This window comes from Solanum stenotomum, chromosome 11 (assembly GCF_019186545.1).
Source record: "Solanum stenotomum isolate F172 chromosome 11, ASM1918654v1, whole genome shotgun sequence".
NCBI classification, from domain to species: domain Eukaryota; kingdom Viridiplantae; phylum Streptophyta; class Magnoliopsida; order Solanales; family Solanaceae; genus Solanum; species Solanum stenotomum.
The window spans coordinates 53,235,147-53,263,032 of record NC_064292.1 but is presented as its reverse complement, the minus strand read 5'-3'; the positions used below and the strand labels follow the sequence as shown (position 1 = coordinate 53,263,032).

General features: G+C 33.9%; 3 protein-coding genes across 8 annotated transcripts; 2 read left to right on the top strand and 1 right to left on the bottom strand.

Moving 5' to 3' along the window:
* The first annotated feature begins 131 nt into the window (after positions 1 to 131).
* On the top strand, positions 132 to 6,023 carry LOC125845217 (polyadenylate-binding protein 2-like). Of its 2 annotated transcripts, none has more exons than XM_049524677.1 (6): positions 132 to 334; positions 471 to 573; positions 2,760 to 2,830; positions 4,485 to 4,676; positions 5,498 to 5,628; positions 5,706 to 6,023. In XM_049524677.1, exons 1-6 carry the CDS (start codon positions 224 to 226, stop codon positions 5,752 to 5,754), a joined length of 657 nt encoding a protein of 218 aa, XP_049380634.1. In that variant the 5' UTR covers positions 132 to 223; the 3' UTR covers positions 5,755 to 6,023. The 2 variants fall into 2 exon arrangements, with proteins under 2 accessions (XP_049380634.1, XP_049380633.1); XM_049524676.1 differs by having other exon boundaries at positions 185 to 334; positions 2,757 to 2,830.
* A 471-nt stretch (positions 6,024 to 6,494) lies between these two features.
* LOC125845197 (phospho-2-dehydro-3-deoxyheptonate aldolase 2, chloroplastic) lies at positions 6,495 to 16,542 on the bottom strand. 5 transcript variants are annotated; one of them, XM_049524648.1, is made up of 5 exons: positions 15,979 to 16,542; positions 15,131 to 15,408; positions 14,327 to 14,603; positions 7,407 to 7,652; positions 6,495 to 7,096 (listed from the first exon to the last, which is right to left on the bottom strand). In XM_049524648.1, the coding sequence occupies exons 1-5, from the start codon at positions 16,462 to 16,464 to the stop codon at positions 6,848 to 6,850; spliced, it is 1,536 nt and encodes a 511-aa protein (XP_049380605.1). In that variant the 5' UTR covers positions 16,465 to 16,542; the 3' UTR covers positions 6,495 to 6,847. The 5 variants fall into 5 exon arrangements, with proteins under 5 accessions (XP_049380605.1, XP_049380607.1, XP_049380603.1 ...); XM_049524650.1 differs by lacking the exons at positions 14,327 to 14,603; positions 15,131 to 15,408 and adding exons at positions 8,254 to 8,530; positions 8,810 to 9,087 and having other exon boundaries at positions 15,979 to 16,173; XM_049524646.1 differs by lacking the exons at positions 14,327 to 14,603; positions 15,131 to 15,408; positions 15,979 to 16,542 and adding exons at positions 8,254 to 8,530; positions 8,810 to 9,087; positions 9,590 to 10,176.
* A 4,513-nt stretch (positions 16,543 to 21,055) lies between these two features.
* On the top strand, positions 21,056 to 26,935 carry LOC125845209 (uncharacterized). The gene is made up of 3 exons (XM_049524666.1): positions 21,056 to 21,839; positions 23,846 to 23,956; positions 26,399 to 26,935. Exons 1-3 carry the CDS (start codon positions 21,213 to 21,215, stop codon positions 26,600 to 26,602), a joined length of 942 nt encoding a protein of 313 aa, XP_049380623.1. The 5' UTR covers positions 21,056 to 21,212; the 3' UTR covers positions 26,603 to 26,935.
* Positions 26,936 to 27,886: the final 951 nt, after the last annotated feature.

The following is a 27,886-nucleotide window of genomic DNA, read 5'->3' as shown; positions in this document are numbered from 1 at the left end:
TCAATCAAATAATTCCAACGAAAAAAAATACATCATCAAAGTTTATCACTTCAATAAAGGCATCGAAGTCGGTTTATCGAAATATAGTGACAAAAACTTAAATAATGCACTTAATTGGCCCAACAAGGTCCAATTGTAAAAATTAAGCCCATTGGAGGGATTTGGGACAAAGCATATAAAACGGCGTCGTATAATCTGTTCTGCCGGAATTCCCCCGGAGAGAATGGATGAAGAAGAGCATGAAGTTTATGGTGGTGAAATCCCCATTGAAGGTGACATGGAACCTCACGGTGCTGACGTGGACATGGCCACCGCCGATGATGACGCTGTTAAGGTTGTTCTCTGACAGTTCTTGTTACTGTATTTTCTTAATTTGTTGATAAAAGTGGAGGGTAGATAGAAGCATTTGATATGAATTTTGGGATGTTATTGATGATGGGGTTTTTGTTTTATTGTGTGGGGTATTGAAGGAATTGGATGAGATGAAGAAGAGATTGAAGGAGATGGAAGATGAAGCTGCAGCTCTTAGGGAGATGCAGGCTAAGGTTGAGAAGGAGATGGGTTCTGTTCAAGGTTGTCCTTTTTTGAAATTTCTTGTTTTTTTATTAGTTTTTCACAATTGTGTTTTTGGGTTTTTGATGAGTATTGATGTTATGTTTATTGGGTTTTCAAGTGTTGGATTTTGTTTTGCTAAAGTTGTGATCTTTGAGGTATTTGTGTTTCTGTTATAGTGGTATTTGAACTTTAAATGAGTCTTTCAACAATTGGATATTGTGTTATGTGCTGTCCAAGGTCTTCTGTTTTGAAATTTCTTTCTATTTGATTAGTATTTATGTTAAGTTTATTGGTTCTCAAGTGTTGGATATTGTTTTTGCTTTTGTTGATAAAAGTTGTGATCTTTGAGGTATTATGCAATTGCAATTGAGGTATTTGTGTTGCTGGTATAGTGGTATTTGAACTTCAATGAGTTTGTCAATAATTGGATATTGTTTCGCTGTTTTTGACGAAGTTCTTATCTTTGGGTTATTGCCATCATAATTGATCATAAATCTTTTGTCTTTCTTGGTTTTTCTGGAGAACTTGTGTTTCTGGTATAGTGGTATTTGAACTTTTATTGGGTTCTTAACAGTTGGATATTGTTTTGCTGTTTTTGGCGAAGTTGTTATCTTTGGGTTTTTGCCAATTGCCATCTTAATTGAACTAAAAAAATTGTTTTTCTTGTTTTGGTAGGAGTAGTTGTGTTTCTCTAATCTAAATGTTTATTGGATTTTTAAGCTATGGATGTTATTTTGTTCTTGTAGTAGAAAGTTTTGATCTTTGGAATATTTGACATCTTAATTGATCCAATGATCTTTCGTCTTTGCTTCGAGTTCTTGCTATCTGAAATTTCATTGGGTTTTCAGAAATTGAACATTGTTTTGCTCTTTTTAACCAAAGTTGTGATCTTTTAGGTATTGTTATCTTAATTGATCAGGGAGCTTTTGTCTTTCTTGGTTTCGGAGGAGAACTTGTGTTTCTGCTGTTTGAACATTTATTGGATTTTCAAGGCCTTTTGGCATATAACATAAGTTACCTTAGAACTTATGGTCTTAAACATGCCATGACATTTCTATGGTTATAAGAGAGTATATCATTGTGTAAAAAATAAGAAGTTTAAATCTAAAAGAGCTTCCAAATTTAGAAACATGACTGAGAATTTTAAGTTTCATATAAAATGAAGCAGACGATACTATAAGTGACTATTGTTGTCGCTTATTGATGACACTTGTTAAATCTAGAGGATCAGCTGATCCTTGAATGTGGATTTGGTTGGAGTGTGTGGGGTTTATATATAGGGTGTTAAAAAATTCCTGTGGCTGCGGTAGCATCCACCGCCTCTGCCTCTGAAGATTCTTTGTCTATTCTTGCTGTATGGTTGGATGTGCTTCTTCCTTGACCTAATAACTTGTTAAAGTATCAATGTTTAACATATAAGTGCTTAAAATGCAGGTCTCTGTAGGATATTTGTCGGTTATCAATTCAATTTATCTTGATGGGACTTTTTAAAATCTTAGTATCAGTGAGAAAACTAGTAGCATGGACAAGAGGGTACTTCAATATCTTAAAGTTTTCTTCGGGCAGGGTCACATTGGAGCTATGTTGACACCCTCTAAATTGACCACCCTACCCAAGGGCGGAGGGAGAATATTAGTTATGAGTTCGTACTTCGGATGAACCCAGTAGTTTTGTTAAATTATGTATTTGTATTAGGAAATCCATTAAATATATACACATACAAACACACACACACACACACACACACACACACACACACACACACATATATAAATTGTGAACCCGGTAACTATGACAGCTATGGTTTCAGTGACAACTCCACCTCTACCCACAAATGAACTGTGGGGGAGGGTGGAACTCCTAGATCCATGAAGAACATGGGGCATCTGTTGCCAGTAGGCTTTTGCTAAAAATTATGTCTTGTTTTATTTGACTCTAGCCAAATTTCAGCATTTCAATTGTGTTTCCATGTAAATAGCATTAAATGGATTCTTCCATTTGTAAGTTTTTTGTTTAACCAATTTTATGCATGCAATATAAATCGACGTATTTCATTCTGTCCTTTTTTAACCTATGATTTGTTGGCTAGTCTGTTAATAATGTTCTTAGTTATCACTGTATTGTTTTTAGAAAAAAATTGAAAGGTGTATTTTTACTTTGTCCTATTCTAATGGGATCCTTTTTGCCAATCATTGGATTAGCAGATCCTGCAAGTACAGCTGCTTCACAGGAAAACCGGGAGGAAGTTGATTCAAGATCAATATTTGTTGGCAATGTAAGAACCAGAAATCCGTAATGTTCAACTGCTGATTGATGTTTCAGACATGCTATGCTGAACATGTTTCTGTAGAACTTGATCTATGCTTGTTAGTTATTTATCTGTTTGATTTTCTAATGGAGCGAGTTCATTATTGCGTGAAATTACTGTATATTACCTGTGTGGTTCAACACCATAATTGCATGAAATTATGAATTATCTAACTTCATCTGGACCTTTTTTCATGCACCTCTTATCCTTTTCATTGATATATCTTAGACTAACCGAAGGGGTCGTCTGGTTGGTGTATTTATGCAGAAATCTCTATATTATGTTATGTTGGATAAAATGTGGAATAACAAAACATGTAGTAGCAATTACAGGATTAAGCTATTTAAAGATAAAAAGGCCCCGTTAAAAGTATAAGTCATGTATAACAATCTCCTCATTATTAATCCTTCATAACAATCATTTCATTATTAATCAACACATAAATAATTCCGACACTATAAGCTCTGCACAACTAGTATGTGAACTCAACGACCCTTAAGTTGTTGGGATTCTACCGGATACAAGAGAAATTTGTTGTGCGCAATAACGGTATCATTATCTTTTTTTGTTTTATTTTTCCTTCTCATTTTATTTTCTTGTTATTGGGAAGTTCAGTTCTTCTCTTAATGCTGTCTTCATCTTGGTTTGGTTTTGATACTTCTGAGAGCCAGCTTTGACTTTCTCTCACTATGATCGCAGGGACATTCAGTGTTCTGAATGCAGTGGCATTCTTACCAATTTTTTTGATGGTGGACAAGAGTAGTTCAGATCTTACATATGTTTCACTTAGGCAGCATTTGTAACTGCATGTTTGACTTGTGGAAAAGTTTTAATCGAAAAAAGAATGAAAAAAAGAAAGAAAGATGAAAAGTCATGAAAATAGATTACCAAAAAAAAAAAAAAAAAAAAAGCGAAGTCCCCATTGAAAAAAGATAGAATTGGAAAAACCCTTTGAGGCATAGAAAAAGAAAAAGACAGAACATGGAAAAAAATATATGGGGTTGTAATATGAAAGAATTCTGAAAATCACTTTGTTCTGGAGTATTTGTACATTAGATTCAACTCTAGCGAGAAGACTATTTTTCTGTAAGTCGCAGAGCCTAGTCACTGCCATGCAAATTCTAGTTGCCGAGTCTGATTGCTGCTGGCAGCTGGTGGATGGTGGTATTCAGGTCTGACTGGCTGATTAAGCCTGTTTTGGTGAGGTGTCATTACTTTGTATTCAGCCTTACTTTCTATTCAGTCTGATTGGGCTTTATCGGGTGTAGATGTTGCTATGACAGATAATTTTTTCGGATAGTGTCCCAATAGATAGCGTGAAGCATAAGAGTTGTTGCACAGCCAAGGTAGGGGGTTTATTGTGCTGGATGGACATTCTCTTTGTAGTTAAAACTTAGAATGCCCTGGAGCTCAAAACAATTATTTTCTTCCACGAAGGATGTCACTGATCCAATTTTTGTTTGCTGCTGCTTAAAGATTAGAGAATTAGTTTTTACAATATTCAAACCTTGCAAAAAAATTAGCTTTCCGTTGCTTAAGTTGTCAAGTCCCTACTCAACAATGTCTGATGCAATAACGACTAATGTTTCTAACGAGCTTGTACTTCATGTTGATTTGACAGGTTGACTATGCATGCACTCCAGAGGAAGTTCAGCAGCATTTCCAGGCATGTGGTACTGTCAATCGGGTTACCATTCTTACTGATAAATTTGGCCAACCCAAAGGTTTTGCATATGTGGAATTCATTGAACAAGAAGCTATCCAGGAGGCACTCCAGCTGAATGAGTCTGAACTGCATGGACGTCAGTTGAAGGTAAAATTCGTTTCTTTTACGTGGATAGAATTTCTTCATCTGATCAAAATGGGAAAAGAAGATAAAGCAGTGAAAACATACAAAAACAGGAAAATCAGGAGCAACGATTTGCAAGAAACTTGAACTGGCCTATCTGTTTATTATGTGTAATGTTAATCAAGTTAAAAAGATCTTGCTGTTATTTGTTGAGGTGTCTTGCTGATGTTTGCATTATGTTGTTTATATCTTAAAATGACTATCCTTCAAAAATTCGTTTGAAATACTTCAAGAAGAGGAGCATGAGACTTCTATAAGGAATTCAAAGATAAGTTGGCTCCGATCCTAAGAAAAATCATGTTGAACTTCTTTATATTGTGGTAGATTTAAACTCCCTTCCAAAAAAAAATAAAAAATTGAGACTCTGATGTACATAGTTATGATATTTTTAGATATTCAAGTCATCTTTTCATCGAGTTACATTTATGGCTTATAAAATTTGAGGTAATGAAATGGGACGAGAACTCTGGGAGACTAGGGTTCAAATTCCAACCGGCTACAAGAAACATAAGGTGATTTTTTCCCTTTCTGCATAAGCCTAGGCGGCAGAGTTACCTAGTATATCTGTTGGTGGGAGGTAGCATATATATATTGCAACAGTTGAGACGCATGAGGGAGTACATTATTGGCATATTTTTGGTCATATAGTAAAATGATCCTGTTGTATGGTGTATTTCCCCTCCCAATTAAAAAATATCGTCTTTATGCCCAGTTCTTCATCATACCTCTGGTATTTGTGTTTGTGGTGCATAGCTTCTAATGCTGCTGCTCTTTCAAATTTACAGGTAATGCCCAAGAGGACTAATGTTCCAGGGATGAAGCAATTCCGCCCAGGGCGCTTCAATCCATACTTAGGAGGTTACAGATCTAGAAGGCCTTATGCAGCCCCCATTTTCTACTCTCCATATGGATACGGGTGAGAATTTTGATTATCTCAAAACCTTTCACAGCCCTGTTATACAACCTCTTTTTTACTATTTCGCGTGTTTGCAGAAAAGTTCCAAGGTTCAGGAGGCCTGGGAGATTCATGTCTTACTATTAAAAGATGCCAAAATCTGATGAATGCAGACACTAGAATCATAATTAAATACTGATGCTATCATCTGGAGACCACCCATTTCAAATTTTTTTTCTAATGTATCATTTAGGTTTTGGTTGAGACATTGTAGTAGCTTATCTAGCATAAGTTTATGCTTCCTATTTGCATTTGAACTTGGTCAAAATCTCTTGCTCAACACTAGAATGATCCTGCTGGATGTTGAGAGGTTATTCAGTTTACCATATTAACAAAAAATGATATTCACAGCATAACATTCCGCGTATGTTATGGTTCAATGTTTGGTTGGTTGTACAAACAACAACAAACCCAGTGTAATCTCACATGTGAGGTTTGAGGAAGGTAAAGTGTACACACATGCTCAACGTTTGGTTGGTTGTACATGAAAGATAACTCGTGAAACTGATTGCACAAGAAGGGAAATCGACCACATTAAAATTACCTTCTGAAGAGTCGTGTGTTCCCACATAACTTGGTTCATAAACTAAACGACTTGAGAGCTATAGGACTAAGGTGTACGTACACGCTATCCTCTCCAAATCCACCTATGAGATTGTATTGAGTTTGTTGTTGTATTAGTAATTTATGTTCATATGGTATCTATATTGCTGTGTAGCAAACTTAATTGGCCATCAACAATTAGGGAAGAAATTGTTAAGTATAATCTAAATCACAGTAAGATGAGAAAAACTTGACAAGGTAGGCAAACACATTAGACTAAAACAGACAAGGTAGGCAAACACATTAGACTAAAACAGCAAAACCAGTATCTCAAAGTATCATTCATACATCAAGGAAAGAAAAAGAACACCCTTATACCCTCGACTTACAATCCAAACTAAAATAAACAGAACAGATACCGGATAAATCGACTAATTACTTGATGTTCATTTCCCCTTTGATCTCTGCGGGAAACCTATTTACCTCATAGGCAAGTTGCTCTGCCATGTTTATTAGTTAACATGTTCAACATTGGATCCAAACAGCAGCTCAAATGGCCAGAGGCCACATATATAAGTTATTGGATACCAAGAGAACAAGAATCCATACTAAAAAAGTACAGGTAAAATAGATAAGCCTACAGACGTTGAGTGGACATTCTTCGTCTTCTTAGTCTCTCAGCTACGATGAAGGAAAGTTCAAGAGACTGAGAAGCATTCAATCTTGGGTCACAATGAGTGTGGTAGCGAGAGCCCAAATCGTCATAGGTTACTGTTCGTGATCCACCAATGCACTCAGTCACATTTTGCCCTGTCATTTCTAGGTGAATACCACCAGGGTAGCTTCCTTCTTGCTCATGCACATCGAAGAAAGCTCGGACCTCAGCCTGACAGTTTAGCACATCATGACATTCAGATATGAACATTAAACTTTTAGATGAAAAAATAGAAACTACTGAAATCTCAGTCTGTCTAAAACAAGACACTTTCAACCACATAAAATTATTTTCAGTTTTTATTGTGGCATTAAGCCTCAAACAATCTACCACCAGGCAAGCACATGTACATACACTTTCTACTAAGAGTCTCTGAACAGGTCAATATCTAGCAGAAACATCTCTCGTTTCATGGGGAAGCAGCCACCTCTATCCATATAACTTCTAAGAATCATAAAAAGGATGCAGAGATGAAACATACCAGGATTGAATCGAAAGCACGGGTTTTGAGTCCACATGGTGCCTTGATGGTATTCCCGTGCATTGGATCACAAACCCATGTCACAATCTGACCAGCTCCTCGTACTGCCCTGACCAAGTGGGAAAGTTTCACTCTCATGTTCTCAGCACCCATTCTAACAATTACAGTTATTCTTCCAGGCTTATTGGCAGGGTTCAGGATGTCAATGAGCTTAATTAGCTCATTTGGATCCATTTTTTGACTCACCTGCAACAAAACCTCCATCTTTAGGCAACTAACATAAACAGCATTGGCTAAGGAAACTGGGTAAGATCTCAAAATTAGCACAACTGAGTTAAAAGGAGCTGAAAATGCATTTATAATGGTAAATATACATATGTACAATAACAGGTAAATCATTTTGATTAATATTACGAGAGGTAAACATAAAATGGTGCTTAGATAGATACATCAGGCATAAATGAAGAAATCATAGCCACAGCTTATATTTCTCAGTCACCATAGATGTCCAACTCCAAGGCACAATTAAGAATTTTATAAAACATAAATGTGGTGTGCTTTAGAAGGTTACGCATGGAAATGGGTCTCACATTTTGGTTTAATGGTAAGATTCTTGCTTAAGAGTGAAAATTGGTGAGTTCAAATCTATGCGCCAAGAAGATAAGGGGAAATCAGAAAGTAAAAGGAATGATTAGAGATGCATAAATTCTAAATTTTGTTTTCCTCTACTAAGATTTTCCTTCATTGTTAGATAAGTCGAGCAGCCTAATGCGTTGAGCAATGAATAAGCTGATTAGTAATACTCATGTTAGCCTATCGCACTACAACTGCTTTAAGCTATCCATACCTTTATGCCAAGAGGGTTTGCAACTCCTCTCAAAAACTCAACATGAGCACCGTCTAGTTGCCTGGTTCTTTCCCCAACCCAAACCATGTGAGCAGAACAATCATAGAAAAGACCAGAAGTTGAATCCTCCCTTGTAAGTGCTTGTTCATAAGGAAGAAGCAAGCACTCGTGGGATGTCCAGAAATCAGTTGTTGACATGATAGGGTGGTCAACAGTGAGTCCAGCAGCAGCCATGAATCCTAAGGCTTCATCAACCCTGTGAGCTAGTTCCTGATACCTGCAAATCATTCCCCAATATAAAACATATTAGACTTAAAATTGTCTGATTAATCCAATCTTCATGGCTGAATATGCAACTGAAATTGACACTCGATGTCGTCACGACAAAGCCGGACACTTCAGGCGAAGTCTTTAAAATGATACACCAAGCATAACCATGGAACTCATTCCAATTTTTCATCTCCTAAAAGCCATTTGGCAGCAACATAAAACAAGATTGACTGCTGAAGCAAAGAATCTGCAGTAAAACTTAATTAAAGATTGTGATTTGTCATACCTATCTCCCTGCTCACAGTTCTCCACAAAATCAAGATTCCATTCGGTGACCCGCTGCATTGCAGCATAACCTCCAGTAGCAAAAGCTCTAAGAAGATTAAGAGTCGCAGCAGATTGCATGTATGCCCTAATAAGCCTATGAGGATCCGGAATTCTTGACTTCTCATCAAATGTATCACCATTGATATTGTCACCCTTGTAACTTGGTAGCTTCACTCCATTTATCTCCTCAAACGGATCTGATCTTGGTTTTGCAAACTGACCCGCCATTCTTCCAACCTACAATTAACCATGTAACAATTTAAGCTTAAAGCCGTGATCTTTTTTCAATCAAGAAGCTCATTATAATGATCTGTGTTTTATCTATTCAAGATCCTAAATAATCTACAACTCAATCCACTTGAGTATAGCAAATATATGCACATTCAGATCAAAACTGTATGAGTTTTCTTTAGTTTACGAACCAAGTTATGTAGGAACAACTATAGTTGTACAATCTCTAGATATCAAACAGAACTCTAGCTTGACATAGAATATATAGCATAAACTACACTATGACAGGTACAATAGGAGCACAATTTTCACACAGACCCATAAAAATAAGAATCAAGAATCAGCAGAACACACATATTAGCACATCAAAACACAGAATTTGGAATTGGGGTCTTAAAAATCAAATCTTTATCACCTTAATCACAGGAACAATCAGCAAAACACGCATATTAGCACATCAAAACACAGAATTTGAAAATGGGGTTCATAAAAATCAAATATTTATTACCTTAATCACAGGAACTTGTCCACCAAACATAAGAACAACACTCATCTGAAGCAAAATCCTAAAAGTATCACGAATATTATTGGCATTAAATTCCTTAAAACTCTCAGCACAATCTCCACCTTGTAACAAAAAAGCTTTCCCCAATGCAGCCTCACCAAGCTTCTCTTCCAAGCTCCTTGCCTCACCAGCAAACACAAGTGGTGGATTCATTTCAAGTGTTTTAAGCACAGATTCAAGCTCTTTCCCATCTGGGTATTCAGGAAGTTGCAAAGCTTTCTTGGTTTTCCAGCTATCAAGACTCCATTTTCCTTGCTTAACTGTAGTCTTGGATGTCTCCGCCGCATGTACGGCGGAGATGGGGTGGCGCCGCCCATGTTGGGTGGTCGGAAAAAGGGAAAGACGAGGTTGGGGTAATGGGTTATGGAGAAGATGAGATTGAACAAGGGATTTTGATGATGACAATGATAAGGTGTTTGATAAAGCCATGATTATTTTTTAGCTTTTGATGATTCTTGAATCCTCTTTTTTCTCTCACTATAAAAAAGACAAACTTTTTTAGAGAGAGAAAGGGGAAGAGGTATCAATGGAGGAGGAGATCTAAAGGGGCATTTTAGGATTATTTATACTCCTAACTTTTTGGGCAATTTGAGTGTACATTCCATCGACAGTCTTGATGCAATTGATAAAGTTAATGTCCTGTAATCATAAAAATATATATTTGATAATCCTTTTCATCAATTAAGTAAGATTAGGTATAAATTACTATGTTTCGATCATTTTCTAAATTACATGCATAATGAAAGCTTATATTTATATACCTAACTTTTCAGGAAATGAGTGAGTATAATTTATCGAAAGTCTTAACGTAATTGATTAGAATATCGTGAGTTTTAAATTGTGAAAATAAGCTCTTCAAAAATATAAGTAAGATTAGATACGAAATATTTTAAATACTTATTTTTCGACCATTTTTTAAGCGATGCATAACGAAAGCTTAGTGTATCAAATTGTATTTTTTTTATTTTGCAAGTGAGATTATGGTGAGTAGGTGTAGAATTGGTAGTTGTGAGAGGCATTTTGGTAAATAAGTTGTGAAATTGGACCACAAAAGATAGGAGAGTCGGTTTGGTATTTTGTTTAACTCATTTGTGATAATTTCACTTTTGGTACCTCAATTATTAATAAATATTAGTTTTGATTCTAATAATATTGTCAAGTCGTTAATTATCGGTTGTGTATTAGATAAACTCGCTTTTAAGCAATAGCTTGCAAATCATACAAGAAATATAAATCTTACTATACAAGTCTAGTACGATAAGTTTGAATGAAAAGACGTTATAGCAGAGAGAATTACTCTCTAGTGTTTTTTTTTTATGAATATCACATATTGCGTCAATTCAATCATCTTTATGAACATGTTCCATTAGGTATAGTTAGTCTTAAATTAGTTCAATAGAATATTTAGGTTGATTTTAGGTTATGAGTTTTTATAGGAATACCAAAAAGTTATAGTAGAATGATAAATATGTTTTCTTTTTATCTTAATTAAAGATCTTGAATTCAGGTTTTATAAAATTATAGTTATCTTTGATAAAGAAAACGTTTATTCTTCAAAATAAAATTTTACAAAATAAATATAAATTAATTAAATCTCAAAACGAATACGAAAAAATGAAGTGTGGTTGATGTCCAAATTTTCTTGTCCTTTTTGTGTCTCCCATCTTTTTCATTGCCAGAGAAGACAACGAATTGTGTCCTTCATTTTGAGCTAAACATTTGATTGATTAAATATATTGCAACGTTGTAATAATTAGTTCCATAGATTTTTTGGACAGGGTAGGTAGGTAGGGGTGAATCTATCGTATCGAGTGTGAATTTTTGAAAATTCAATCATTTCTATTAAAATTTTATGTCTATATAATTATTATATAAAATAATTTTTCGAACAATATATAAGGAGTGAGATTGGAGAATATAATAAGTATGTATTTCTTAAGATTTGTTTGAATTTAGAATATTTATTCTCCACCAATGTGGATTGTAATAGAATAATAAATATGTATTCATCCTTAATTAGAGGTTTCAAATTCGAATTTTAAATAATGTCTTTTTTTAAAAAAAAGTATTTCGTTCTTGATTGTGAAAAGTAAATTTAAATTTAGGCAAAATCCGAAAAAATCTTTCGTTAATATAGTGCTGACAAAACTTTACACCCCAATGGGTCATAATTAGCACGTTTTTTTTTTGGCATGAAATTTTGCCAGTCCTATAAAGAAGATTTCTCCAATGTTGAATTATTATTATTATATTATTAATAATCATAATAAATTTTTTTGCTTAAAACCAAGAAAGTTGCCTTCATAATTCATAGTGAAAATTACGTGATTAGGCAAACATATACTAGTTAATTAATTATCATAGATATATATTTTGCTAATTATCACTCACGATCAATATTTAATGATAATTATGTGGGCTGAAGTTTCGAATTTGTATAATTCGAAATTTGTATAGTATAATGTGTATAACTGTTATATAATGTAATTTGTATAACTGTTTTAAAGTTCAGTTATTTGTGTTTGTATCAGTTCTTTATTTCGAATTTATACAAAAATAGCTCAATTATACAAATTCACCCGCGAATTATATAAATGAGATAACTTAAACTATAGCTACAACCCATAAATATGCAAACTATATCTATAAAGCATAATCAAATTTATTATAATGACAATTTACGAATATTCTCCTAATTCATATTATATTAAAAAAAAAAAAAAGTATAAAATCATAAAGATTGATAAGGTATCTTTGTGGTTGATAGGTCTTTTGGACCAGTTGAGTCATGGTCCTCATATCTGGAATAATCCCAAGAATATATCATCTAACTACCCTTTTAAATTATTTGGCTTTTCAATCATTGAAAAGGTTTCAATATGTATGAGCCGGCTTACGGATACGCCGATTAATTTTACAGGATACGTATTATCTATCACAAGCAACACGTATCAAATAAAGTTATGTTCTCCAAACACAAGAAAATAGAAAACTGGCATTTGCAAATTAGTTAACACCTAAAAATACTTAGGTTAGTGATCATGTGATTAGGACTTAGATAAGTGGATATTAGTCACTTCATTAACCAATAATGTGACCAAATACATGTGACTATGGAGATAATTATGTTTAACTAAATTAATCTGATATTCACATTTTTGTAATAAGTACCTACAAAATATTTGTTAAGCTAATTATTATCAACTACTAGTATTTTCAATATTTTACTTTTAGAGAGAAACCACATATACACAAAGAGGGGGAAGGGTGTAACTTGTAAGGCTTGCTTCCTTATATACCCAACACGTCTCTCGTATTCTGTATATGTGGGATTCACATAGGGTATATAAAACAGAAAATATAATAACTCTTCATTTTCTTTTTCAAGTTTCTAAGTCAAAAAGATTAGTAAAAGTGTATAAAAACATTAATCAAAATCACTTATATTTATTCAGACTTAAGTTCTAGTAACACTACTCAAACTACTATGAGGGGATGGATGGTAACTCAGTTTATTGGATACTAAGAGATCAAGACTGCAGACTAAACGCCTACACGCGTTGAGTAGTCATTCTTCGTCTTCTTAGTCGTTCAGCTACATTGAAGGAAAGTTCAAGAGATTGAGAAGCATTCAGTCTCGGATCACAATGTGTGTGGTAGCGTGAACCCAAATCATCGTAGGTTACTGTTCTTGATCCGCCAATGCATTCAGTCACATTTTGCCCTGTCATTTCTAGATGAATACCACCAGGATGGCTCCCTTCTTGCTCATGCACATCGAAGAAAGCTAGGACCTCAGCCTGCCAGTTTAGTACAATATAACATTCAGATACAAGCTTTGAACTTTGAGATCGAAAAACAGTAACTACTGAAATTGCAGTCTGCCTGAAAAATACATTACACTTTCAAGTTTCAACCTCATAAAACCATTTCCAGTTAAACCTCAAACTATACGGAATCAAATATCTATTACTAAACGCTGTTGAACAGATTAATATCTAGCAAAAAGCATCTCTCATTTTCATGGGAAGCATCAACTTCTATCTATTTCACTATGAATGGAGACCCCAAGTCTTGAGAAAACTTTCATTGTCCAAAGTGATTTTACCCAAGAATCATAGAGAGGATGCACAGATGAAACATACCAGGATTGTATCGAAAGCACGAGTTTTCAGTCCACATGGTGCCTTGATGGTGTTCCCGTGCATTGGATCACAAACCCACGTCACAGTCTGACCAGCTCCTCGTACTGCCCTGACCAAGGGAGGAAGTTTCACTCTCGTGTTCTCAGCACCCATTCTTGCAATTACAGTTATTCTTCCAGGCTTATTGGCAGGGTTCAAGATGTCAATGAGCTTAATTAGTTCATTTGGATCCATCTTTTGGCTCACCTGCAATAAAACTTCCATCTTTAGGCAACTCATATAAACAGGCAAAACAGCATTGGCTGAGACAACTCGTAAGATCTCAAAATTAGCACAAATGAGTTAAAAGGAGCTGAAATTGTATTTATAATGGTAAATATACATATATAATAACCGATGGAATTATTGGAGATTCATAAGTTCTAAATTTTTGTTTTCCTTTTACTTCTTATTTCGTATTTAGACAAGTCGAACCTACTGCACTGAGCAACGAATAAGCTAATCAGTAATACTTACTGCTTTCAGCTATCCATACCTTTATGCCAAGCGGATTTGCTACTCCTCTCAAAAACTCGACATGAGCACCGTCTAATTGCCTGGTTCGTTCCCCAACCCAAACCATGTGAGCAGAACAATCATAGAAAAGACCAGAAGTTGAATCCTCCCTTGTAAGTGCTTGTTCGTAAGGAAGAAGCAAGCACTCATGGGATGTCCAGAAATCAATTGTTGACATGATAGGGTGGTCAACTGTGAGTCCAGCAGCAGTCATGAATCCTAAGGCTTCATCAACCCTATGAGCTAGTTCTTGGTACCTGCAAAACATTCCCCAATATCAACATATTTGACTCAAAACTACACGGCAGAATATTTGACATTTGAAGTTGTAACGACAAAAACTTGGCACTTCAGGCCCAAGTACAATTGAGAAGTCATTAAAATGAATAGAGTTAAAAGTACTACAGATCAAGCATAACCGTGGAACTCTTTCCAAATTTTCATCTCGGAAAAAGACATAGGATACGTTTGTCCGTGCAAAATGTTCACTTGCTTTTTAAAAAAAAAAAACTCAAAACAATGTTTGGTTATCCAGTGAACTCATATTTTGAAAACCTTTTTGAACATAAGTTTCGAGTTTAAAAAGTGATTTCGACCAAATCTTCAAGTGAATTTTCTTTTTCTACTCATAAACTTTCAACTTTTTTCAAGTTGATTGCATGTCGAAACACATATCAATTTCCAAACACCTTTTTTCAACTTTTTTTCCGAATATCGCATTTTAATGTCCAAAAAAATACATAGAATCTGTGTAGACCTTCATTAAAGATTACAATATTCATACCTATCGCCTTGCTTACTGTTCTCCACAAAATCAAGATTCCATTCAGTAACCCTCTGCATTGCAGCATAACCTCCAGTAGCAAAAGCTCTAAGAAGATTAAGAGTCGTAGCAGATTGCATGTAGGCCCTAATAAGCCTACGAGGATCTGGAATTCTTGACTTCTCATCAAATGTATCGCCATTGATATTGTCACCCTTGTAACTTGGTAACTTCACTCCATTTATCTCCTCGAACGGATCTGATCTTGGTTTTGCAAACTGACCCGCCATTCTTCCAACCTACAATTAACCATAAAACAATTTAATCTTACAGTCATGATCTTTTTTCAACCAAGAAACTCATCATAATGACATGCATTCCACCTATTCAAGATCCTAGATATTCCACAACTCATACACTCAAAACACTTGAGTAAAGCAAATACATGTATGTATCTACACAACTCACAAGTCTCATACACTCGTCTTCTTTTTTTACGAATGTGGAGTCCGGGCCAGCTTTCGCTCATATCCACTAATTCCAGGAGATACCTGCCACCTTCCACCTTCCACCAGCAACATGTACCAGGTAACTCTGTCCACTAAGACTAGGACAGATCGAAAGAATCACCTAGTATTTTTGTAACATAAATACTCATAGCCCTCAACCACGTCATTGACCACTAAGCAACACTTAACTCAAAGTCTCTCTCTCTCACACACACAACATATATATACACACGCATACAAAACATACAATTTTCACACAAATACACAAAAAAGAGAACTAAGAAACATCATAACACACATATAAGTCCATCAAAACACAAAATTTGAAAATGGGGTTCATAAAAATCAAATCTTTATTACCTTAATCACAGGAACTTCTCCACCAAACATGAGAACAACACTCATCTGAAGCAAAATCCTAAAAGTATCACGAATATTATTAGCATTAAATTCCTTAAAACTCTCAGCACAATCTCCACCTTGTAACAAAAAAGCTTTCCCCAATGCAGCCTCACCAAGCTTCTTCTCCAAACTCCTTGCTTCACCAGCAAACACAAGGGGTGGGTTTGATTCAAGAATCTTAAGCACAATTTCAAGATTTTCTTCATTTGGGTATTCAGGAAGTTGCAGAGCCTTCTTGTTTTTCCAACTTCCAAGACTCCATTTTTCTTGCTCCGCCGCCGCGTGTACGGCGGAGATGCGGTGGCGCCGCCCATATCGGTGGTCGGGAAAAAGGGAGAAATGGGGCTGACATGAAGAAAAGTTAACTAGGGATTTGGATGCTGACAATGAAAAGGTATTTGGTAAAGCCATTTTTTTAATTAAAAAAAATATAATTACGTGCATATTTTAAAATCTACATAATTTCTAAAATAGGAAATTAAAATATACTTCAAGTAAAATATAAGAAATTTTACATCCTTGATTACATTTTCCTAAATTAGAAAATTTCCTTCCTATAGTGATTATTTGTAGTACTAGTAATAAAGTAATTATTACTCACCTTCACTTTTACTTGTTCATTATATTAAATATAAATATTTATATTTATTTATTCTGTTTGAAAATTTACTTAATAATTAATCTTTTATTATTGACTATAGTTATAATACTTCCATACAATTTAGCGTAGGCTTGACTACCTTTTGTACTTGCATAAATTTAGCAATACACAATGCATTGATTATATAGTTGTTACTTTTAGTGTCTGCATAAATAATATTTGTATAAGTTATACATGAATATGCGTTTTATTCTTAGGCGAGACAAAAGGTGAAATACAAATACAAAAATTAATACTAAATTTTATGTATTAAGTAACTAAAATGGCCAAATTAACTATCATGTATTAAACATTTTGAAAATAAGTAAACAAAACAATTCTTGTAATAATTGCATTTATATATTATTAATCTCAAACATCACAATTTTTACACCATCAATCTCTACAATACACATTAATTTATGCACAATTTATCTTTAATCCAAATGATCCATGAAGGTGGTAATCTTCTAAATTGCATGAACTTGTTTGCAATCTCTATGTCCAATGTTCATTGGATATAGATTTGGACTTGTTATATGTTAAAATATTTGCACTCGATCTTTATATCAAATTAGACAAAAATAATTATAAGAGTAATAAATATCAAATTTTAAGAGCAATATGAAAAATCAAATTAATATATTACCTAACCCTAATCAATACATCTAGCTTACCTTGCTCGCACGTTCAAGTATGCAAACATCTTTATCATTTTATTATATTTTCCTGTCCAGTAAAAAACATTCATCGATAAAATAAAATTATGTGATATTCAGGTATTTGGTGTTACAGATGCAAAGCCTGTCATCAAAGTATTATGTCGAACCAAGGTCATATGCTATAAGGCCTTAGTACCTATAAGGCCTTAGTTCGATGTGAAAACTTAACAACAAGTCTTGCATATATAACACCAAAATTCGATTCACACAACTTTATTTATTAATGAATGTTTTCTCTAAGCGCCATAAAGGGGGAAACAGTTGAAAATGAAGCTATTTTTCAATGTGATTTTGTCAGAAACTAAAAATATGTCAATTGAATTTATAGGAGAAAAAACACATGTTAAAAAGGTAAGTTGTTGTACACCTAAAATCAAGCAAGGTAAGCAAGTTATATATATTAATTAAGGTCAAAGATATGGGAGTAACCGACAAAAATAAAGTCAAACCATAGATTAATTAACAATCATGATTAAGGTCAAAGATATGGGCGTAACCGACAAAAATAAAGTCAAATCATTAATTAATTAATAATCATATACGTTTAAACACGTGTATAGTATCTAGACAATTTTGGTCAATACTAAGAAACTCAGCAGATAGACAAAAAAGAGCATGATTCAAATTTTTAGCAAGCGATTGAAAGGGAAGCAACTGAACTAGACTAATTATCTCCGTCAATAACCTATAAAGTTAGTGGTATATATTTTTGGGACTTTTTTTTTTGTGCAAAAATCCAAAGTTTGGGGATTATATTGGCTCATTAAGAAAGTTAAAGGTATTATAATGTCTTTTGACTTTTAAAAATGGGATTTTTTAACTTTGAATTTTATTTTTTAAATATATCAATTTTGAATTGGATATCAAATTTAGCACTACGAATTTCTAGATATCCGAAAATTTAATATCATTATACCGTATATTCAATCTACCCATATCAAATGTGTCAAATACTAATAAGTTAAATTTACAAAGATCCGATAGATTTATATCCTATGACCCTAGTTATTATAATATTAAGTCCAATAAGAAAATTCATGATATGAGCGTCATAGTGACCTCAATCGTTGTTAATCGTAGAAATTATAGATTTACATTTACTTTTGTTCGTCTGAAAAATTACAATATAATTTATCTCTTAGTTTCTAATTTATTATTCTTATTATTAACTATATTTATTTCTTAAAATGCATTTTTCAAAACATTATATTTTTATATACAAAGAGTGAAACAATTAAAATTGCCATTTTATTTATTGTTCCTTAAGGATTGTGTTCTATTAATACTACTACAAATGTAAAAATAAATAAGAAAATAATTTTGAATTTTCTAAATTTGTGCCTCGTACAATTGATAATAGGAGTATTCTTGACAACAATTGTGTGAGGCTTCTTTTTAACTCACAAGCATGTGAAATCAAAACAACATTAATTGTGGTGTAGTGGTAAGATTGTTTCACTCTCAATCTGAGGTTTTAGATTCGAGCACTGGTATGGAGAAAATCTTGTTGGGATCGCATCACCCCCGAATGAGTCCTACAGTATGCGATTCAAATTTAATCAGAGCTCCAACATAGACTCCGAACACCAGAGGAAAAATAAAAGAAAATAATGTGAAATCCACCTCACACCTTTACGTATATAGACTTTAAGTCTCACCTTTTAACTTATCTAGTTTGGGTCATAATAAATTTTTTTTAGCTATATCGTTATAACAAAAGAGACATTTAGTGATACTAGATTTTTTTAAATCATATTATATTATTTTCAATAAAAATAATATATCACTGTAAAATAATTGCAAGATTTTTTATTTGTGGCAGTAAATTAGTATTTGGGATAAAAATATAATGTTATACACCTAAGGACTTGTTTGATTAAGAATATAAAATGTTATATTACTTTCATACAATTTCACATTAATGATACTATGCTTGGCTACCTTTTGATACTTGCATAAGTTTAGCAATACATAATATATTAATTATATATGGTTATTACTTTTAGTATCCGTATAAATAATATTTATACAAATTATATAAGAATACGCGTTTTAATCTTTAGGCGACACAAAGGTGAAATACAAATACAAATACAAAAATTAATAAAGTTTATGTATTAAGTAATCAAAATGGCCAAATTATCTCTCATGTATTAAACATTTTGAAAATAAGCAAACAAAACAATTCTTATAATAATTGCAATTTATATATTATTAATCTCAAACATTACAATTTTTACATCATCAATCTCTATAACACATATTAATTTTTGCACAATTTATCTTTACTCCAAATGATCCTTGAAGGTTCCATGAAGGTAGTAATCTCCTAAATTGCATGAACTTGTTTGCTATCTGCATATTCGATCTTTATATCAAATTAGACAATAATAATTATAAAAGTAATAGATATCAAATTTTAAGAGCAATATTAAAATACAAATTCAATATTACCCTAACCCTAATCAATACATCTAGCTTACCTTGCTCGCATTTTCAAGTATACAAACATCGTTATCGTTTTATATATTTTTCTATTATGTAATTTTGATAATATTTTTCAAGTTTTGGTTAAATCAATAAAGTAAAGAAGTACTTACTCTATAAATCTTCTATTGTTGCCCCTATAAAAAGCATTCATTGATAAAATAAAATTGTGTGATATTCAGGTATTTGGTGTTATAGGTGCACAATATGTCATCAAAATATTATGTCGAACCAAGGTCATATACTAGTGGAACCATTAGTACCTATATGGCCTTGGTTTGATGTGAAAACTCGACCACATATCTTGCAACTATAACGCTAAAAACTGATTCACACAACTTTATTTACTAATGAATGTTTTCTTTAAGCACCATAAAGAGGGTAGTAGTTGAAAATAAGCTATTTTTCAATGTGATTTTGTGAGAAACTAAAAATATATCAATCGTATTTATAGGGGGAAAATCATGTTAAAAAGGTAAGTTGTTGTATACCTAAAATCAAGCAAGGTAAGCAAATAATATATATATATATATATATATTAAGGTCAAAGATATGGCATAACCGACAAAAATAAAGTCAAATCATAGATTAACTAGTCATCATAATTAAGTTATAATATATATATTAATTAAGGTCAAAGATACGGGCATAACCGACAAAAATAAAGTCAAACCATAGTTTGATTAATAAATCATGTATGTTTAAACTCGAATTTTTGAAAATGTGAAAGAAATTTTCGATTAGAGAGCTCATTCAAGCTTGAGGCTTGTTCGTATCTAGACAAATATGTAAAATACATGTGGGAGAAAAAAAAATTGTTAGAAAAAAAAATGAAAAAGTTAACAGTGATATGTTTTTGGTCAATACTAAGAAACTCAATAGATAGACAAAAAATAGCGCCTATTCAAAATTTTAGCAAACGATTGGAAGGAAAGCAACTGGACTAGACTAATTATCTCCATCAGTAATAACCCTATAAAGTTAGTGGGATATATTTTTGGGACATTTCTTTTGTGCAAAAACCCAAAGTTTGGGGATTATATTGGCTCATTAAGAAAGTTAAAGGTACTATAATGTCTTTTGACTCTAAAAAATGGGATGACAATGTAACATTTCATATTTTAGGCGCATTTTAAACTCAAAACCACTAATGAAAACTAACGTACGCTGACTGCGTAAATTAACATCCTCGTATTCTCAGAGTGAGTGTTCTCATCTACCTGAATTTGATTAATTTTCTCAATTGGGGTTCTTCCATAGCCATGAATTCATCAATCTTGAAAGTTAAAATATCAAAATATTGAAAAAAATCAGTTTTTGGGAAGTTCTTGGAACCCCAAATAATGTCAATCGTATCCCAAAACTTTTTCACAGCTCCACACACTCGTATCAATTTGTTTTGCTTGAAGAACCCAAAAATTTCAACCCCATTACATCTAAAACCTTTGAAAACCCCTTTAATTTTCCGTTCACAAAAACCCCATTTGGACAAAATTGAGTTTTTGCAATGTCATCAATGGAAAGTTAAGAGCTTTGATTCAGAGGGAACTGTAAATGGTCAAGTTTCAGCTGAGTATGAGTTTAATTTTGATGGGTTTCTTTCGATTCTTGAGTTTTTGTGTTTGTTATCTTCAGCTGTGGTAGCTATTGGTTTTGCTGTGAATTCTTGGGTTTTGGGGTCTCAGAAGTGGTTGGGGAATAGGGTATTAGCTGCACAGTGTGTTGTGTTGGTTGGTGGAGTGATCATTGGTTCTGTGATTAGGAGAAGGCAATGGAGGAGGATTTGTATGAATAAGTTTTCCAGGTCTGGGAGTGATTTAAAAGGGGTTAATTTGTTGGAAAGAATTGAGAAGGTAGAGGAAGATTTGAGGAGTTCAGCTACAATTATTCGGGTTCTAACGAGACAGCTTGAGAAACTGGGAATTCGATTTCGGGTTACTAGAAAAACTCTCAAAGATCCAATTACTGAGGTAATAATGTTGTTTTAAGCATATGATGAGGGGAAATGGATTTGGAGCAAGTTTTACTTATCTGTTAATCAGTAAAACATTTTAATCTTATGAATGTAGTTAGTATTATCCTATAAATTGAGGATTGTGATGTTTCCATGATGTCATCTCTAATAAGCATCGTGCGTGCTAGAAAGTTCTCTTATTTTGAAGTTTGATTGATCAATAGATGAACGATTCTGAAGTGCAAAGAACTTTGTGGATGCTTGAATTTAAAGGTGGATGCTTTGGTTGGATCTATAAATGTTAGAAGTGACTATATACATATATGTAGAAAAATGAATCAAAAAACCATACTAGCAGATTGGAGATTATTTGCAAAAAAAATAAATTTAGGGAACTTACGTTTGCAATGTTCTTATTTGATATAATTCATAAAATCTAAATAAGTTAACCTGAAACTCATAAAATTCTTTGCTTTATCTTGGATGATATGATAACCTTATCAAGAAAATGAAATCTACATTATCTTTCTCGCAACGATCAAAAGTTGACTTCATCGTATATCTGTCTGTTTGCTGATGAAACTTACTTGTAAACCATTTGTATTTCTGTTTGTTTGTTTACTGAACTTTCTTTAGAAAAGGTAATGTAATGCTCCTTGCTTACTGAACTTGTAAGCCATCAAATTATTAGGTGAAACAACCATTTGTAGTAGTGTGTCTCAATTCTATAAAGTAGGACCAACAACAACCTGAACATCAGAGTAGACTTGGAAAACGTAAAACCTGAGAAAATAATTGACTCAGAGACTTGGCATATGCTAGTTGTAAAGTCGTAATAAGGATTTTGTGCTTTATCATGATAATAATTTATTTATTTTTGAAACTGAAGTTTCAAGTTAACCTCTTTTTTTTTCTAATCATGATAACAACTTAACCTTTTTTTTTCCTTTCACTAAGAGTTGCCTCATTTAACAACTTAACCTCTAAAGCACATACCCGACCCCATCAAAAGTGGGATTGAGGCATATTTTATTGATTACATATTCTGTAACTTTGTCCAACAAGCTTACTTGGAGCTCTTCCATTTGAAAGTCCGTCCCCCCNCCCCCCCCCCCCCCCCCCCCCACCACACACACACACACACTAATTGACCATTGAAACCATAGAATAGTTTATGGAAATATGAACAAAGTACAGACAACTTATTGAGGGGTATCCCAAACTATACTCAGACGTCGTTCCCAAACAAGGTTAGCTTGCATTTAAGAGAGAGATGAAGCTCCCTCAGAAGGGCATGCTTTGCCTACCTTGACGGGTGAAGTGATGTGCTTTAGAGATCCTCTCTTTAGACGATGAAGTGCAAAGGCGTAAAATCATCTATAAAGAAGCGATCACTTTTTTTTTTAAATCTAACTTTAAAAGGGGAAAAAAGAGAGGAGGAAATATAGGGCCTTTTTGCTATTTGAGTATTAGGACTCCTTTCCATTTACATTTCAGCATTCTCTTGTCGTCAGTGTCTTCCTTTTCTTCTAGTATATGTCACGCCTTTTCATCAACTATTATTTTTGTTACAAGTAATTAGAGATTTTGTAGATGAACTTGCACTATGCCCGTGCATAATTACTTCTTCTACTATTATGTTTCTCTGCTACTTTTGATTTATTTCTTTCTTCTTATACTTTCTCTTTTAGCTACCGTTTCTTCTTCTAGTATATGAGTGCTCTCCCTTTTCTTTTGCCACTTCTGATTCTGAGCTACAAATTGATTCTTTTTCCGATTAATTGAAATTAATGAATCCGGAATTTTAATTGCAAGTTGACTTTATAAGTAACAAATTCACAAGTAATTTTGTATTTGGGTAAATTATACACTTCATCTTGGAAAAATATGGGTTTTGCCTCTCACTTTTCGCTTAAAGCCTTGAGTGCCTTGTAGTTTCTGAGTCAGTTCTTGCAGATACTATTTTTGTGTAATCTTATACTCTAGCCTTCCTTCTTGTGATTCCATTTTCTTTCTATCCAGGCTGCAATGTTGGCCCAAAAGAACTCTGAGGCCACTCTAGCATTGGCATTGCAAGGCGAGCGTCTGGAGAAGGAGCTTGGTGAAATACAAAAGGTTCTGCTGGCAATGCAGGTAAACTGTTGTTTAACTACTTTTCCAAGATTCACGTGCTTATTCCAATTTCCAAGGGGCATTGTTTTTTACAGGAAAATTTTCTGTGGTGGATTTACATCTTCAAGATGATAAAAGAATGCTTCCGTCAGACAATTTTTTTTTAGGTTGTGTCTAGCATAAGATGTGAGGGTTTACTTTTAGGTCCATTTTACATCTCCATTTTTGTCTGATTCTAAAGGTTAACCCATTTAGATGCAACTCATGATATGTTCAACACAGTATTGTGCATGATGATTGGTAAGTTGTCCCGCATCGGTTGTGACATGTGGATTTTGGTCTTGGAAAATCCTCAGCTTATGAGCTAGCTTTTGAGGTTGAATTAGGTCGAATGTCAATTTCTTTACACGGTATCGAGGCAAACCCATCTCAACCCTTGGTTAACTAGATGTTGAGCCCCCATATTATGTTGTCCATGCTCGAGTTGGCAATCCTGGGCATGTGGGGGTGTTAAGTTGTCCCACATTGGTTGTGGGATGTAGATTTGCTCTATTTGGTCTTGGGAAATCCTCACCTCATGAGCTAGCTTTTAGGATTGAGTTAGTCCAAGGTTCATTTCTTTACTATTTAAGTTTGTGACCGTCTCATCTAAAAGTTGAAACTGTTAGCAAGAGCACACTTTGAAATAGTTTTTTTAAAATGGAAGCACTCTTTTAATTACTTAATTAATGTTATGTGTCAACACGCCTTCTCACGCGTGGGCTTGATTCTTTTTCCTAAGCCAAACACGTGAAACATTTTTCTTTTTGCCTTTTCTTTGGGGTGGCGTAGAGATTTGAAACCAGGACCTCTGTCTGCTCTAGTCCATGTTGAAGTTTATGACCATCTTATCTAAAAGTTCAAGCTATTAGAGAGAGCACACTTTTAATTACTTAATAAATATTATATCTCAACCGTGGGTCTTAGTATAGTAGAACTCTAGAGAAGTTGGGTTGGTAACTATGATATTGATTGAACTGATATATGGTGAAGGTGTGTCGTTGACATAATAAACAGGAAAGATAAAGAAGAAAACTTCAGAAATAAAAGGGAAGTATAGTTACTCAAAGATCTTCCAGACACGCACCTAAGCAGGTGTAGATTTCCATTGCACGCAGAATCTCAATCCAAACCAGAAAAGGTCATCTGTTCATAGTTTTGCTTAAAATATGGAATAATATGTTTCGAGTCTGGTAGGAAAATATTGGAATGGAAGGTTTTCTATTCATTGTTTTACTTGCAAAGTCTAATTAAACTTGCATCCTTTTTCTCTTATCTCCTTGTGTTATCCATCTTCCTTCTGTTCCTGCATACTTTTTCTGATAGTTTGATCCAAGTCTTCTATTCGAAACAAGAAAAGAAGAATACAAGCGCTATTGAAGAAAGTTTTCATATCTGCACCCCTTCTTTTAGATTATTAAGATATTATGAATTGAAAGTTGCTATTAGTTAGGAATGATATCAAAGGTGCAAGGGAATATGTTCTAGCATTGCCAACCAATATGATATCTGTTCATTGCAGTTGTATAATTAGAAATGAAACAAGTTTTCAGATAGATCTTGCTTTTATTTCCTTCTCTCTTTGTTTTTTCGTTTCATATTAGTCGTTACTATTAGTTTATTTTATTGTTGTAGTTGCTGTCGGGAAAGTGAGTGAAATTGGATAAGGAGAGTTGAGTCCCTAATTCAAATATGATACCAAACATGATGGAGAGGGTCAAAACAATGAGCATGGAGTGTTAATGACCATAATTTCAACTGTGTTCTTGATAGCTTTTTAAAATGACATCCCGAGCATGGACATGGTGCAACTTCAGCTTCCTGAGGACATAACCTTAGATAGGAGGGTATGGAGGTCGCATATTAGGGTAGAAAGTTGGTAGGTAGTAGAACGTTGTCTTTCTTTTCAATGGGATTAGGCTTGGTGCTAATCTGGAGCACCGTATCTGTCGTAGTATTAGCCTTATTCATGTAGTTTCTTGCTTTTGTTATCTGTTATCCTCTGTTGTATATTAGGTTTCGGTGATCACACTATTTTGCTGATGTTACTGTTCCTTCCTGAATGCACTGCTTTCCTATTAGTCACCATGTTCACTATTGTTTTTCCTTTTCATCACTACTTTGATTTGCTAAACTTGATCTGAGGGCCCTTCAGAAATAGCCTCTCTACCTCCAAGAATTTGGGATAATTCTACGTACACTCTACCCTCCCAGACCCTACTTGTGGGATTTCACTGGGTGTGTCTTTTATTTGGTGTTAATCTAGCATATGCATACTCTTGCCAAATTTAAAATGGCATCTTGACAGTAAAAGTATTGTAATGAAAAATAGAGCTAATATGAATTTCTAAGCATCAATAATTTACATAGAAGTTGTGTTAGTTTTCTTCACCTGACTCCTATTTGTTATTTACTCATCTACAGGACCAGCAACACAAACAGCTTGAATTAATTCTTGCAATTGGGAAAACTGGAAAGTTATTTGAGAACAAGCGAGGACTTAGTCAAGAACCAAATAAAAAAACAAATGATGTGTCTAATACAGCCGCGGATGAATTTCCACAGTTGGGAGTGAATCAAATTCAAGCTTTGAAGAGACAGCGGGAAACCAATAATGACAGAATCTAGTTTCTTTCAGTATAGACCAGTAAGATTTCTTCAAACGACGAAAGGGTTGATATGCATGGTCTCACTTAAATGGCTGAAGATTGACAGATATTTGAGGAATCTTATATCCTTGTGCAGATTCTTTTCTCCTGGGTTTTTTTGAGCAATATCTCTGTAGGGAGGGAGAGGAGAAAGGTGAAATTCGATGTTCTTGTTCACGTTTATTTGACAACGTAACGTTGTGTATTCAGAAAACACAATTGATCATTCTATCTCCTGCAGTTCTGCTGCTAAAGGGTCATTAGTTGTCAAATTTTGTTCTGGTATTGCAATGCCAAGAATGCTCTGGCATGTTTTCTTTAGCGTTTTGTCGCTTCTTCACTTACTTTTTTTCCCTCTCGAACTGCTTTGAAATGCTTTTACTTGAGGTAAGCTCTGCGTGAACACTACCTTCTCCAGATCCCACTTGTTTCTCTAATCTTTGAAATGATGTGCTAAAAGAAGTATGCTAAACAATTACTCAAGAACAAAGTACAATATTTTCAAGAAACATAGTAAATATTTTGCTAACTTGATTATATGAGATCTTTTTTCTCATCACAAAAGAATAACTTACACTTGAAAGTTATGAATATATATGATTAGATTCGACTCTTAACATATTGCAATGTATGGTAAATCATTTTTTTTTTTATTCTCCACCTTAAGACCAATCGATATCAGTATTGAAATCTCACTAATAAGGGTTCAGTAAATATTTGACGGAAATAAAACAATACCCGATGATTCTTTCATTCCATTGATAGAAGTCTAACTAGAAAAAGACTCTCTTTATTACTTTGAGAAGAGAATCGTTGGTTTGACCGACGACTACGTGGGAAAATAAATCTTCTTTCTTTAATTTGAAGCAAGATTTTTGGAAAGTAACAATTCCATTCAGTTCACTTTCGGAAAACTTGCTGTATGAAAGTGCTTTCCCCGAATGGGGCCTAGACAACGCGAATTCGGATTAATCAGGTTTCAATATAGGTATGAACACCGGATGAAAAACCAGAAAAAAAAATAGATGAGTCTTTTCTCAAACGACAATGACATAAATGAGTCTTTTTTCAAAGTTCGATGACATATTTGAGCCTAGGTACAAAAGTGCTTCCACCAAATGGAGCCTAGGCAGCGCGAATTCGGATTAATCGGGTTTTAAAGCGGACACCAGATGAAAAACCATAAAAAAAATAAGTACTTAAAAATACTATTTTTAACCTACTCTAAAAACGAAAGACCGTTTTTGTGATTTCTTTTTTAAGA

Bases quoted from the DNA above. Each gene is read 5' to 3' on its own strand.
- LOC125845217 (XM_049524676.1), top strand. From the start codon at position 224: ATGGATGAAGAAGAGCATGAAGTTTATGGTGGTGAAATCCCCATTGAA. The intron at 335-470 runs GTTGTTCTCTGA...GGGGTATTGAAG, and splicing joins CCGATGATGACGCTGTTAAG to GAATTGGATGAGATGAAGAA. The intron at 5,629-5,705 runs GTGAGAATTTTG...GCGTGTTTGCAG, and splicing joins TACTCTCCATATGGATACGG to AAAAGTTCCAAGGTTCAGGA.
- LOC125845197 (XM_049524648.1), bottom strand. From the start codon at position 16,464: ATGCACGTAATTATATTTTTTTTAATTAAAAAAATGGCTTTACCAAAT. The intron at 15,409-15,978 runs GTAATAAAGATT...GGTTAATTGTAG, and splicing joins GAGAAGTTCCTGTGATTAAG to GTTGGAAGAATGGCGGGTCA. The intron at 7,097-7,406 runs GTATGTTTCATC...CTAAACTGTCAG, and splicing joins GTGCTTTCGATTCAATCCTG to GCTGAGGTCCGAGCTTTCTT.
- LOC125845209 (XM_049524666.1), top strand. From the start codon at position 21,213: ATGTCAATCGTATCCCAAAACTTTTTCACAGCTCCACACACTCGTATC. The intron at 21,840-23,845 runs GTAATAATGTTG...CTTTCTATCCAG, and splicing joins TCAAAGATCCAATTACTGAG to GCTGCAATGTTGGCCCAAAA. The intron at 23,957-26,398 runs GTAAACTGTTGT...ACTCATCTACAG, and splicing joins AGGTTCTGCTGGCAATGCAG to GACCAGCAACACAAACAGCT.